Source organism: Cyrtonyx montezumae, unplaced genomic scaffold (assembly GCF_038088225.1).
Source record: "Cyrtonyx montezumae isolate F1298 unplaced genomic scaffold, pur_monq_1.0 scaffold_17, whole genome shotgun sequence".
Taxonomy (NCBI): Eukaryota; Metazoa; Chordata; class Aves; order Galliformes; family Odontophoridae; genus Cyrtonyx; species Cyrtonyx montezumae.
Genome location: NW_027071903.1, coordinates 7,366,545 through 7,381,047, shown reverse-complemented (window position 1 = coordinate 7,381,047; position 14,503 = coordinate 7,366,545). Strand labels below are relative to the sequence as shown.

The following is a 14,503-nucleotide window of genomic DNA, read 5'->3' as shown; positions in this document are numbered from 1 at the left end:
GTATGACTGCTGAAAAAGCTGCTAGAAGTTACTTGTATTACAATAACTACAGGACTATAGTCTTTTCTAAAGCAGTCATACAATGGTGATCTCCACAACTTGAAGCTTTTACATCTGGATCTTTCAGAACTCAGGTAGTTGCACTGCCTTCTGCAAGATTACCCACCTTACAAAAAGCTGTATTAGGGCCACAGTATGCAGCTGTCTTTCAGCAGGACAAGGTATGCTATGCTCATTGTGTTTCTATCAGTGAATTTCCAGGAAAAAAGAAAGGTCTCTAGAAATCTCTCTTTGTGTAGCCAGTGCCAGTCAGCAGTGCTTAAAGTATATATTTTTACTGCACAGCTAACTTGAATTATAACTGGAGTGATTTTCCTAAACTCAGCCCTACCTACACACAACTTTTAGCTGAATGATACACTGCTTTTAAATTCAACTTGAGAGGCCTCTAAGGGAACAAAGGTCACAGCTCAAATGGAGTCAGGTACTAGCAAAAGAAAGCACATCTACAATTGCACAGCACAAGCCTCAAAAGAGATAGCCACGCTAGTACTGTACTCTGCTCAATCTAACGTACCCTATTTCATGCTTCTCAGGGTTTTGAAACATTTTGCACTTTCTGCTATTCTCTAAACATTTTTCAGTTAAGACAAGCAGCCAAAATCACTGCAGAATCACTGAAGACTGATTTACATCAGCTAAGGGCAGCACCTAAAAGGAGTGTTCTCTGAGTAACTTGATGTCTCTGCAGCATCCAGCTGTTCAGTGTATCACTGTAGTTCAGCTGATTTGATGACTGGCAGACTTCAAGCTGCACGCTTCTCCAGCAACCACCCTTTCCTACCTGAATATGGAGGGTGCTTTCATTTCCATTAATTACCTGCATTCATGCATCATCCACAAATCAATACAAATAAATTCCTGGTTACAAGGGTTATTCCTACAAGCCTCTGAAGAACAGCCTTCTTTGACACCTCGTGCACTTAATACTGACACCAGCTCCTTGGTGTGAACGTCCAGTGGGATCCTGTAGTTATTAAATCTGACATCCTTCATACATCCTGAGGCAAGACACAAAGAGACTGCTTTAAAGGCCATTCAGCAAGAATGATTTGAAGCAGCTGTAAGCTTTGGCATAATTTATGTTTAACAAAGGACCCAGGCTACCAAAGCTTAAATCAAGGACTGAGTTTATCTAAACCTTCTTATTACATTCCTCTATTTTCTGACGGAATTTGTTAAGTTTGATCAAGATTCACAATGTTTTCTACAAACCCAAGTGCTGCTGCAGACCCGTATCTATGTTTTCAAAAGAATTCCAAATATTGTGGCAATTTTGCTACATTTTTCAATGCGTACCAGTACACCTTGTGCTTGGATCTCTTGTGTTACAAATGCTCTATATAAAGTCACAGGTATAGGTTACCACCTTTATCTGAAATCTTGTGGCTAACAGTATGCCCACATATCTCATGTATCTTCTAGTCAGAACAGTTTATTTGTCCCTCTTGCAAAGAGTCATGCAAAAAATCCACTTACTAAGGGCTTTAAATGGATGGGAAAAACCTCTCTCAGCATACCGATGAAGTATCAATTAACCATCATTTTCACAGGTTCATATTCTGAACATCATAGATCGCTGATTCCTTACCTTGAAAACTCTTATTGAGATCAAATGGGTAGGTATTTCCAAGGACAAAGCTGCTGGGGTCAATCACAATCTCTTTGTATATTCCTGCTGCTTTCAAAATTTCTCTCTTCCCACCTCCTTCATGAAGGCGAAGAGTAAATTCGTTTTCATTTCTCTCCAGTGTGATGTGATGCCATTCACCATTATCAATGTTGTAGGATGGAAGGCTTACAGAATAGTCTCCATCACCCAGATTATATGAGACCGTTAAGAATCCCCGAACAACCTTATGGATAATTAACAAAGTAGCAGAACAGAAAAGAGAAGTCATCACCTGAGAACTTACATTGATCTGTAACTATTGCATTACTTTAACTAGAAACATACATAGTCAGCAATCTTAAATATGTATTTCTTTAAATGCAGGGAACATTTATACTGCACATACTGAGATGATTGCATTATAATCTAAAGTTACTTCAGGCACTTCTGAACGAGACAAAGTACTAGCTGCTGTGCTGTGTACCCGTAGTAGTACATCAATTCAGAGCAATTTTACCCTCCCTCTCTCTGAAGAACTCCATAAATTTGTCTAAGGGTTGAGAAACCGGTGCATCACTTCTACAGTGACAACTTATCTCAAAAGACATCTCATTCAGTGGTACCTATAAGTGCATAAGGATGCAATTTTCAGAGGTCCACACCATTACAACTGCTACAGGTAGCTTTCTTGTCAGTGTCTGTGCAGAATCAGCCACTCCTGGCCATGGCTGAACAGGACACCAGAGCAGACAGAGCTTTTCTGTATAGGTAACTCCACTTCACTTTAATAGGCATTAAATTCCTTTGAAATCCAGTGGGATTCCAAAGTGGATTGTAGGGTCAGCATCTTAACTGAACTTAACTCCTTAAGCAACCATAAAAAGAACTCCAATGGTTTTTGTGCTTAGCGTAAGGATTTGAGTTCTATTTCCAACTCTTCGATTAAATTATCTGGGCTAAGTATAGGCTGGCATTGATTTAACTTTATTCTATTACTGTCCAGGATGACCTGCTCACCTGCAGGGTTATGTGTTCATCCTTATTTCGAGACAACATGCTCGTGATGACACTGTCAGGCTGCCGTGTCCTGATCATGGCTTCAAGCAGTGTCCTGCGGGCAGGCACACTGATGGGAAGCTGATAGCGAATGTGACTTCCTGGCCCAAATGTGTATTCTTTGGCAACTAAAAAGACAGGGATAAAGACCTTCAAACCATTCTGCAGGGAGAAGGAATTGTTACTATTCCCATTACTTTCATAATAAGAGTTGAAAGTAAAAGAAATTATTGTAGTGCAGAGCACAGGATCTGTGAGACATAACTTGTCTGTGTCCTTTCATCTACTTCCACAATTTCCCACTCACTCTCGTATTTCATCTTCCCCAAAAAAGAGGTCATTTCCTTCCTGCCTTGATCCTGCTAATGCTCCTCTTTACGATGCTTACACAGGATGGCTGCAGGAAAGCAGAAGCTCTAAGGAAAATAAGAGACTGCAGACAAAACACCACTACCAATTTTTACAACCCGTTACTCTATAGTTGTCTTTTTGGTGCAAACTTTGGCTCAATAAGGGCTAAAGCTGTTAAAGGATTCTGTACCAAAAGCACAGATCCCTGAACCCAGCAGAATCTATTTCCAACATCAACAGAGCCATAACTTCCAGTCCCACTTGTGCAGTTCTAATTCTCAGCAATCGTTACTTGCAAACATTCTAAGTTTGTATTATGTTTGTATCGTAAAACAATCATATCAGTAGAGTAACAGAAAAGCAGATCTCACCTCTATCACATCGATAGCCGTAGTAACCAGGCAAGCAATGACAAGCAAAGGAGCCCCAGTCACCAAGACACCTCCCATGAATACCACAGGAAGAAGACCCCATGGCCTCACAGCTCCCATCAGTAAGTGTGCAGCCTGGAAAGCTGTTCAGGGACTCTGCAGGAGACTGAAGGTCGTATACCTTCAAAAGAAAATTTAATAAGTATTTACACCTCACTCTTGAATAGAATTAGCTATACCATGTTAGTCTGTTCTTCACCTGCACTGTTTAAGACACTGTTTGCTTTCGGACACTGAGATTTTAACTTATTTTAACTGAAGTCCAATTTTTAAATATTAAATGTCAAAACTGTAGATTGCTTTGAATGAACTCAACTAACAGCAAAAAAAAAAACAACCCTACTATTTCCTAACAAACACATCTGGCACAGGCACACCATCGCACCATTGCCATTCAGAAGTTCCCTGAATGGGCAAAGCAGCATGAAAAATAGCTGCACAACATAGGGGATAAACAAAGGCAGAGGTTTTAGCACTCTAATGCATCTGTTTGTAATTGTGAAACATTTCTTCAGGGTCGCTATTCTAATTATGACACAAAAATCCAAAATTATCTTCTATTTTACACTGATGCACAAGGGCACTGAACAGATTAATGGAAGCATTAATTTCAGATGTAACAGAAATTTGCTAAAAATGTAATAATGAAATTTTCTCCTTTGCTAAAACAAATGTTACTTTTCTCTTACCTGGCTATCCAAGATGACATTGCGCAAACAACCAGAAAAGTGTTTGTGTAGCAGCTGTGGGTAGGAATATGGCAATGATTCTTTTACACCACCCAGCTGAAGAACATGGTTCCCAATCAAATAGCTTTTGACATGATATGCATAACAAAAACAAATGTTAATTTATCTTCAAACAAAAACATTACATAATAAGACAGATAAACATCTACACTGCATTTCCAAGGAACACAGGCTTTCTAAAATAACAGAAGAACACAAATATTATCTACTTCTGTCTCTGAAATACAGCTGTTCAGTGAGCAGAAACTCTGCCCCTTTAAAGTTAAGGGTAATTTATCTATATTTATATATGTGATGAAGTCTATTTGGAGTCTAACTGTGCGACACATTATTACAATTCAAATGTCTGTGTTCAGGTCAGGAAAAGCTCTAACATCCTAGACACCAAGTTCTCGTTCAACTTCTGTATGCATGCTGGACACTGCAGGAACAAAGACTGTTTTGCACTGATAGAGGCCAGAAACTTAAAACTTGACTCAATGCAGTCTTAGAGGTGCAGTACACATGTCTATGCGCTGCAGTTTCCCCTCATCACTCCTCTGAGCTGTGGAAACATACCTTGCCCTTCGGGGAACAGACCCAAAGACTTCACAGCTTGTACGATCGTCAGTAGACAGCCATTTGCCCACTCCTTCTATCTCTGAAACAACAGCTGTGCTGCAGCGATCCAAAGTGAATCGAACATCCTACACCACAACATAGGATTATTGAATTAAGAATTACTATAAGTTTCAGGAAGCAATAGAATAGCAATTTTTCATTGTCCTTTTTTTTTTTCTTTCTTTCTTTTTTAAGACCATAAAAAAATAAAGGTTGGTTTTTCATTTTGTTTTTTGTTTTCCCCTGTTTTCCACCTTGCACTAAAAGCAGTAAAGCCAAAATGGAATCATCTGGCTAAAAAGGCACTTGCCTCTGCATTTCATTTTTACCTCTGAGTTGTTGAATCATTTCCACAAAATCCATAACTGCACTTGCAAGTAAGTAATTATCTGCTTTTTGCACATAGTTAATTGATTTCAGTGTTCCAATGATCCTCTGGTCCATGAATAAAGAAGATTACAACATAAGTAGTTTTGAAATTGACAATGCTCCCTTCCCAAAATCATATTACTCATCAAACCTACAAAGATGATTAGAATAATACAAAGAATTATCCAGTCTCTCTTCTCTACCCTCATGTATTTGCATAGGTAAATGCCAACATTCTGAAGTGGAAAGTCAAATAACTGACCTGACCGCTGGTTCTCACTTCCAGTTGATGCCATTTTTTGTCTGTTACGTTCAGGTGACTTGGAAGCTGCAGCAACACAGAACCTGAGCCATGGCTCATCTTCAGCACAGGAATGCCACCAGAGAGTTCTTATACACCACAGAAAAAATAAATCACATCCAGCTCCAAGAATCCTTCTATTTTGGATATTTTGGCACAGCTGGAAAATGTCTGACTTAATAGTTATTGCTAGTCAGAAGGTTCAGTAGAGTAATAACTATATTCTCTGACCACTGCTACATAGAAGGACTTATTTAATATGGTATTTATTTTTCTACTTCAGATTGTGCCACTTCTTTGTCAAGTGTCAAATACTAATTCCTGATAAGCAATCTGTAATTTTATAATGCTCTAAAACTGCACATGCAGATTTTACTCTCTCCTAATTCCTCCCCAGATTTGCAAGTAACTGTAAAATAAAGCAAAAGAGATTAGTGAATAACAAAAATCCAACATTACCTTTCAAATAATTAAGAAAGCACTGACTATGCCATGTGTCTTATATATTAATTAATTCACAGAAAGAAGCAGTTTGCTACTGCTTTCAGCTATGCATCAACTTCAGGCAACAAGTTCTACTCATGTATGAATTTTCCTGTGATAAGAATGACATGCATCTAAGTCTGCATTAATAACCTAATACCTACCTTCAAAGTACCTAAGTTCCTTTATGGCACTACAACTTTCCTAGAGGGATTATTTTTAAATATACAAATCTGTCTGTTCTACTTTCCCCTTGGTTTCCTCTGCAAGGGACCAATGCCATAGCTGCAGGCAATACAAATGCAATACATCAAATAAAAAAGACCTGTTAGGGACGTTTCAAAATATTTTCCAACATTTTCAGCCCAGAAAATAAACCATCCCATATGGTGGAAAGACTGAATGCTGCTCACAGCCCACGCATTCCCAAAAGACATTTTTTTTTTCCCCACACATTGCTGCAGTACCTATTGCAATGAAGTTTTCTGTATTCCCAGGTTCTGGATTTGATAAAGGACCACTGTATAACAGAAGTCCATCTGGAACTGCAGTAATAAACTCTAGAGAAAGTGAGCTTTCAAAACAAGGCCTGATGGGATGAAACCATGCATAACCATTTCCATGGAAACTGTGCTTAGTTTGCTGGCAGTCTGGTCCATGAAACGAAGCAGGACAAAGACATCTGAAATGGCACAAACAAAAGAAATGTCAAAATTCCCCAATGTTCAACTGTTTTGTTGGTTCTACATGCAGTAAACATAGGGCTGAAGTCACAGTCTGAGGGGAAATAACGGTGTTTGCCATTTCAGGTATGCAGAGGTGCACGGCAATTATTAAAATAACTTAAGAATGCAAATATATATATATTTAGCCACCATACAATCTGCACCCAAGAACTATTTCTGAGACTAGGACACTGGGAACAACAATTTCACTCAGTAAACAAAATGAAACATCAGTTGGTAAATTTACTGCAGGGAGAACTTGGCTCAAATAAAATGAGTTGTTTCACCAGAGGAATACTGCTGCATGCAAGTTCATGTGACAATAAAGAAATCTTCCCATGTAATGTTTTCTAAAGTTCTTAGTACTAGTTGTTTTCACTACCTTTTATTCCCTTCTGTCCCATTGCTACTTAATTCCTATTGAATGAAATGCCCTTAAAAATGAGGTGTTAATAATGTCATCATTTTTTTTCCGCGGTTTTTGTTCCTGAAGTATTTCCATCAATTTCTGGATTAAGGCAACTGTTACTGTTGCACTGGTGTAGACACTGCTGTCATTAAGTTTACACTCCAGTGCACCTGTGGGTTTTCTGTTTCTCCTTCAGCTAACATTGCACTCATCACTTCATGAGAGCTGTATCTTGTCAGCTACACCCGGCACTTCAAAAAGAAAGGTTAAAAAGTAAGGAAAGGGGTGCAATAAAGGCTTCCTCACCTGTAACCATGCAAAGTGTCAATACACATCCCACCATTGAGGCAAGGGCTGTGGGTGTAGGAGGAGCAAGGCTGATGGACTCGGTCCCTTGTGGCACAGGTACAGACGGCGCTGATGGTGGTTGTCACAGAGACCAAGGACACGCTCCCTGCATCCACCACGGTCGGGATGTTGCTCACAGTGAGGCGGTTCGTACAACCACCGCCCTCGCTACAGTCTGCACTCCTACATTCATCCACGTCTATCTGTGAAATGCTCACGTGTAAAGCTGACTGGACCTAAGGGAAAGCAGAGTTCGACACATTACCAGACTTTTCCTTATTCATGCTTTCATTTTCTCCTTCTTTACTGAAATAAATAAATGAATGGAATGCTTTAGTTCCCTGAATATTACTAACGGCACTGTCCACAAAGGCAAGCAAAGGGATTTAACAAACACTGAGATTATATGGAAACTTCACAGTAGCAGTATTTCCTGAGAAATCACTGACGTGATTTCCTGAGAAGTCACTGACGTGATGGATATTGCATGTGTTAAATGAGTGCTGAGTACTATGGATGTTACTGCTCAGGATCAAAGCTCTGACAGCAGCAATACTCTGCCTTCCCAGCTGTGTGGTCTACCTCACACTTCCCTTTCTGCACTCTGACAGCAACCATAACTCATGCTCAAATATCATTTCTTAAGTTCTGCATCCATAAGGATACAGTCTAGAAAAGGCAGCACTGAGCTGCATTCAATAGAAATGTTCACAGACAGTGATTTGACAAGTCTGCAGCAATTAGGATTCAGCCTATTGACTTACACCCTAAGCTTCAGTTTCATCCCTAGTTCCTTCAAACAAAATTCATTCAACTCAGCACATGGGTTACTGTATTTTATTTTACATTAATCTTTGCTATTTCCTTATTTTTATCACTAATTAAAATTTGGTTCGTAAGGCCCAAATAAAGAGGTCTTGTAACATAGTGTTTTCACAAACAGACGTTTAAAAATGCACTCAAAGCTTCATAATTTGATTTGTATTTGAGGATTGACACGCACTTAGTGGCTAAACCTGAAAACAAGAGGCCTCACTATGGCATAGTTATAGGCAATGGAGATATACAAATGTAACAACACAAGATGAGTTTCTTCTCTGTACACTCAATACATATTTTTTCAAATGATAAAATGAATGACAAATATTTTACAAATAGCTTTGAAAAAGACCAAAACAAATAGATAAACGCTGAAGCTTTTGGTGGATTTTTGTTTGTTTGTTTGTTTACTTTATAGTCATCTGAATGCACAACCCTAGGAAAAGTGACCTTTATAATCATTTGTCAAATATCCTCCAATATCATAGCATGTATTGAAATCGTGTCCCCACAGGCAAAACATACACACTACAGCGACACAGTGCAGCCTGTCAGGGCACTCTGGTGCTTGCTGCTCACATCAGTCACCATTAGCAGAGAGTCAATAATGCACTCTCAGACAGCGATGTAGTACCATTACAGCAAAGCACAGTGTATATAAACAATCCCAGCTCCTTTTACAGTATTAGAATGGATTATTTTTACTGCTAAATAAAAACAGTTGTTGTAAAGCTTTATCCCAAAGAAGTAATGCAAACACATTATTTATTTATCAGTTCAATGAATAAATCTGGTGCTAATTACTTATTTTCTTTATAGCTAAACATTATAAAAATCTGTAGAAATTCTCCAGATATGAACAGTTTTCTGTGGATGATTAGTCACTAGAGCCATTAATTAAATATTGAAAGGTTATGTATAATTAATACTAACTTTTTTGCTAAAACATGTGAAACAATCACTTGTAACCACCTTGGTGAATTTATCTGCCATATATCATGACACAGAATATCTGAAATCTGCAATCTTCTGTACTATTGCTGCAATAATTCTACATGTAAGCAAAAGAAACAGATGTTATGCTTTATGAATAGCACCTGTATTTCCATCTTGGTCTTTGAGGAGACTCCCACAATCCACACTATTTAACAGTATGCAGGCAGGTGGTAAGAAAGACTAAATGGTTCCAAGAAACACAACAGACCCTAACAAATGGATACACATGTAAAGTGCTCTTCTTGAGACTTCCACAAGATGTACCCTGTATTAAATTCAACTAGGGTGGGGCAAGATAGATTACACCTGGATAACTCAGTAGGCATGTAGAAAGTGGTAAGATAGTAGGAGAGTTAGGTGTCATCCAGAAGGGAAAGAAAACATTTTACAACTGTTTCCCTTTATAATAGAAAATATGAGGGGAGGTGTCCCATTGTATTTAAGAGTTATCTTTTGATGAGTTAAATAAAATAATTAGTTGTCTCCATCTAACTTAACTAATATAACTATTCTTCTAACCTGCATATTCCTTCCAGCATGATTGTTTCTATGGACTGCCATCTCTTTGAACAGCAGAACTTCAATCTGGGTGACATCAAGCCTCTACTATAAGGGTCTAACCACAAGCAGATGATTTGGTATTTCCATCAGCATCTAGAACATTCAAAAAGCTGTCATTTTCAAGACGTTCTCTGTATTACAGTACTACTTTGTCTTCTAAGGATTCTTCTGTTTGATAACAGACTATGAAATCATGTCTCATATATTATACAATGAAACTGATTGGAGCAAACACGGGGAACTGTACCATGATTGGGAATGCAGAGCCATCTATCTGTGACTAAAAGCTGTTCTATCTACTGAAGATGAGTTCATTCATTGTAAGCATGGGACTATGCAGAAGGAAGACAACTTGAATTTAGCATTTATTTGACAATTTTTTTGTCTCAAGTGAGGCAAAAAACATATCTGCAGATCCTGCTTATTCTTCCAGTAAAATTTGTTAGAGTTTGGAATACATACCTTGAATCTGTGTCATTCACCCAAAACACTGAGTGCACAGGACAATCATAGAACGTACCTCATTTTTAAATGCTGCCATCTCAGCATGCAGTTTCTCAGGTCTGTAATACGCGGTGCCATCGTGAACTGCAAATCTTACATCTGCCTGTTTTCCATCAATGTTCATCAAACCGAAGACAATGACATCACTGAACTTAACTGATAACATTTTTGCCAGTAATTCCTTGAACATGTTATATCTGTTTTTGCCACGTTCACCATTCCATATAAACTCCTCTGCAGTGACATCTGAGTTTGGGATTCAAAAATAGATAAACATGAAATAGAGGTTAATTTCTCAACTTATTTAGCAATATGAAACATGCAGGAAAGTGCATCTGCCCTACAATTGTTTCTAAATCAAAATCATAGAATAAATCATTCAAAATGTAGAAGCAGCTGATCTAAACTCTCAGCTGGAGCTAAAACAAACCTGACAGACGCATGGTGGCTGAGTTCTGTATGGCTTCATTTTCCAGCTCTTTGACATGGATTTGTACTGTAGATACAACATCAGGACAAACTCCATCAGAAACTCTGACTTTTAAGTTGTATATTCCTTGAGGAGCATTATCCACCATCATCAGTGAGCCAGTTCTCTGATTTAATCTGAAAGACCTAGACATAAAACTTCAATCAGGAAAACATGGTAAACCAAAACTGAGAGCTTACATTACTCATTAATTTAATTCACAAAGCATTAAATGTTGCTACAAGGGTCAAAAGAAGATCAATAGATAGATCAAAAATAAATAGATCATAACTTATGGGAATCCACAACACCATCAACAACAACAACAAAAAACCAACACAGAATTAGCTCAGCAAATTAAAAACAATTTGCAAAGCTTATACAAAGATGTTTCTGCCACTCCCAAAGCCCTAGACCTTCCCTATTCTGAATCAAAGCAAGCAGTCTATAGGAGTTGCTGTAACTGTGGGGTTCAGCATAGCCACAATGTACACTTCTACAAGAAAACAGAAGCTGACAGAAACACATGAAGTCATTCAAGATTCTCATTCACCCATTCAGAATAGGAAAAAGTCAGTATGTGATCTCTGACAGTTTTCATGTGCCACCTCAAGAGGACAGTAATCAGTAACTATGGAAATATTCTGATATTCAATAAATAAATATTCAATAACCTCCTAAAATGGATACTGGCCCACTGGCTATCAGTAAATATAGTAACTCCAATTAGTTAAGAGTTAGGGTTTTCCCATGCAATTGTGAACTGTCATCAACAGAGATCACTGAATTTCCTTCCACTTTTAATGAAATGATTACATTATGCCCCTTGGAATTAAGTGATTTGTACTCCATCAACTCTAACACTTACTGGCAGGCATTAAAAAAACTGCCAATTTTTAAATTGGGTCTGACAAAATGCTTAAAAAATTAAAGATTAAAAATAAACATCATGGTGCGACCCTGCACTCTCTACAGTAAATAATAATAATAATAATAAACCATTTCATGCATTAAGTTCTTGGTAACCAGTTACCAGGGCTTTGCTCATTTGTTTTTGTTTTGTTCTTGTTGTTTGTTTAAGAACATTCAAAAGTACTTTCCTTAATACATTCAATAATCCTGGTTTTGTGTACGTCCTGAACATAAAGAAATAAATGGTGAGTAAAATAATTACAGAAGCATAAGTATTATTGATTTTGACACAAATACAATCCTCACTTGAACAGTTTTCCTTCAGAGAGAAATGTTTTATTGTCCCACTCATCCTGATCTGGTGCAAACACTTCCCCAAGCACTGTTGTTGACCATTTCCCTGTTGAGATAAATTACAATAAATCTGCATTTAATTTTTGCTTTTGGGTGCGCTTTATATTCCACAGCATTCATCACTGTGATAATTATTTTCAGATTCCTGCTTAATTTGGTGATGGCTATGATCCAATGCTCTTAAAATAAAGCCTGTCACTGATTTCTGCCACTTCTGGAGAGGTGAGTATGCTATGGCTGTCACAGGAATGCATAAAGGCCAGACACAACCCAATACAATGCCAGATATATGAATATAACTCTATATGAAATTCTCAGAATTTAAAAGATAAAAATTTAAAAACAAAAAATCACAGTATCAGGAGTGAGAACCACAAAGCATCATTGCTATTCTGCTGTTTCAGACAGCACACAACTGGAACCCAGAAAAAGAGGGACAGTATCTTGTAGGATACACCTGAGAGAGAAGGACCTGACTAAGAACAGGAAATGGGCAAGAAGCACCTAAACTGTTCCAGATCTTGGCCATTACAGGCTCCTGTGGTCTATCACAGAAGTGGAAGATCAATTAAAAATAGAAAAATTGTTCTAAAATAGCAAAATTAGAAGCCCAATACAGAACTACTTCAGATAACACTTACCTCTGTTACTGTAAACATAGATATCTTTATGGCCAGATTCATGGCAGTTGTCATTTTCATCACCAATTGTTACTGTTAAGGTGTTTGTAGAGCTCATAACTGGAATCCCACTATCTGTTATTACTACTGGCAGATGAAACACCTTCTGCTTTTCTCTGTCAAAGGATCTCAAAGCAGTTATGGTTGCAGTGTCATTTCCATTGTCAGTAAGAGAAAAATCCAAAGAATTCCGATAATCTGGTGGCAATGAGAATGTAAACGGCGACCCATTTTCCTTGCTGTCCGGATCATATGCATGAAGTAGTTTTGATGAATGGTTCATATACACTATTTCAGGGCTCAACATGTTTTCCCAAACTACTGGCATGTATGGTGACTCAAACCTTGGTCCATTGTCATTAATATCAAGCAAGTTAATTAAAACTGTAACACTTCCAGTTTCAGCAGGTGTCCCTTGATCTGAAGCCTGCACAACTAAGCTGTACTTCTGAATGACTTCACGATCTAGTTTATTCGCCACAATCACATGACCATGTTGGTCAATGATAAATTGCCTCACAGGATCAGAATCTGACTTTATGGAATATATAATGTTCCCATTCAAACCAGAATCCTTGTCTGTAGCTCTCACTGTTGTCACTGTAGTACCTACAGGCACGTTTTCAAAAATAGGGCTTGTCTGAATAAGCCGAGAATGGAAAACCGGACTGTGGTCATTAGAGTCTTCAACTTCAATCAGGCACACAGCAGTACTAGAAAAATCAAAATCTTCCACTTTAATAGTCAGATTAAACTGTCTTTCATGTGCTTTCTCAAAATCCAATTTTTTTTTCAGTCGGATAGTGGCACGTTGCCATTCTTTGTCATTCTCAATATAAAACTTCTGATCTGGGTCTCCTCTGATGATACTGAATGTTAAGTGAGCATTTTCCCCATCATCTGCATCTGTAGCAGACATTTGCAGAATTTCTGAGTCGATGGCACTGTTTTCAGGAATTGCTGCCTGCCACACCTCTTTTGTGAAGTTAGGAACGTGATCATTGACATCTGCAATCCAGATGGTGGCAGTGCCAGTTCCTGTCAGCCCTCCCCCATCTCTTGCTTCAACAGTAAGAAAGTAACTCACAGTCCTTTCTCTGTCTATAACTCCCCCCGCTACATGGATAGTACCAGTATTGGGATTGATGTTAAACATGTCACTACCAAACTCATTTTTTACATTCTCTGTTATCCTGTAAGTCAAAATAGCATTAAGACCTACATTTGGGTCGTCGTGATCAACTGCTCTCATCTCCATGACTAATGTACCAGCAGGAGAATTTTCAAAGACACTTCCATTGCAATCATCAGGCATGCATGTGAATATGGGTGCATTGTCATTTATATCCCACACATTAATAATTACATCAGCAAAACCAGTAAGTCCTTCTCCACCTTCATCAGTAGCCAATACAACAAATCTCCAAAGTGCCCTTTCTTCCCGATCCAGCATCTTGTGTGCATAAATGCTTCCTGTGTTCTCATCTATTGTAAAAATATCAGCTGCACCATGCCCATGCAATGAGTAACTCAAATCTCCTTCATCCACATTACTATCAGGATCATTTGCCATAACCTGGAAAAATATTGAAAACGGGCACAATAATTACATTATGTCCTGCATGCCTCTATAATCTAACATAGTCCAAGCAAAAGTATCTGACATGCTATTAACATGTGCATGTTAGATGGCAATTGAGAGGTGTATAGAGAG

The 14,503-nt window shown here is 38.2% G+C and overlaps 1 protein-coding gene across 1 annotated transcript in view; it reads right to left on the bottom strand.

Annotated features, from left to right (window-relative positions):
- LOC136046585 (neural-cadherin-like) overlaps positions 1-14,503 on the bottom strand; it is a 46,977-nt gene that overhangs the window by 5,869 nt on the left and 26,605 nt on the right. The window contains exons 18-30 of the mRNA XM_065733191.1: positions 12,751-14,365; positions 12,062-12,155; positions 10,805-10,989; positions 10,391-10,620; positions 7,453-7,730; positions 6,480-6,694; positions 5,491-5,618; positions 4,818-4,945; positions 4,200-4,323; positions 3,451-3,631; positions 2,690-2,856; positions 1,652-1,916; positions 881-1,061 (exon numbers count right to left, since the gene is read on the bottom strand). Coding sequence (XP_065589263.1) covers positions 881-1,061; positions 1,652-1,916; positions 2,690-2,856; positions 3,451-3,631; positions 4,200-4,323; positions 4,818-4,945; positions 5,491-5,618; positions 6,480-6,694; positions 7,453-7,730; positions 10,391-10,620; positions 10,805-10,989; positions 12,062-12,155; positions 12,751-14,365 — 3,791 coding nt within the window. The remainder of the gene's footprint in view (positions 1-880; positions 1,062-1,651; positions 1,917-2,689; positions 2,857-3,450; positions 3,632-4,199; positions 4,324-4,817; positions 4,946-5,490; positions 5,619-6,479; positions 6,695-7,452; positions 7,731-10,390; positions 10,621-10,804; positions 10,990-12,061; positions 12,156-12,750; positions 14,366-14,503) is intronic.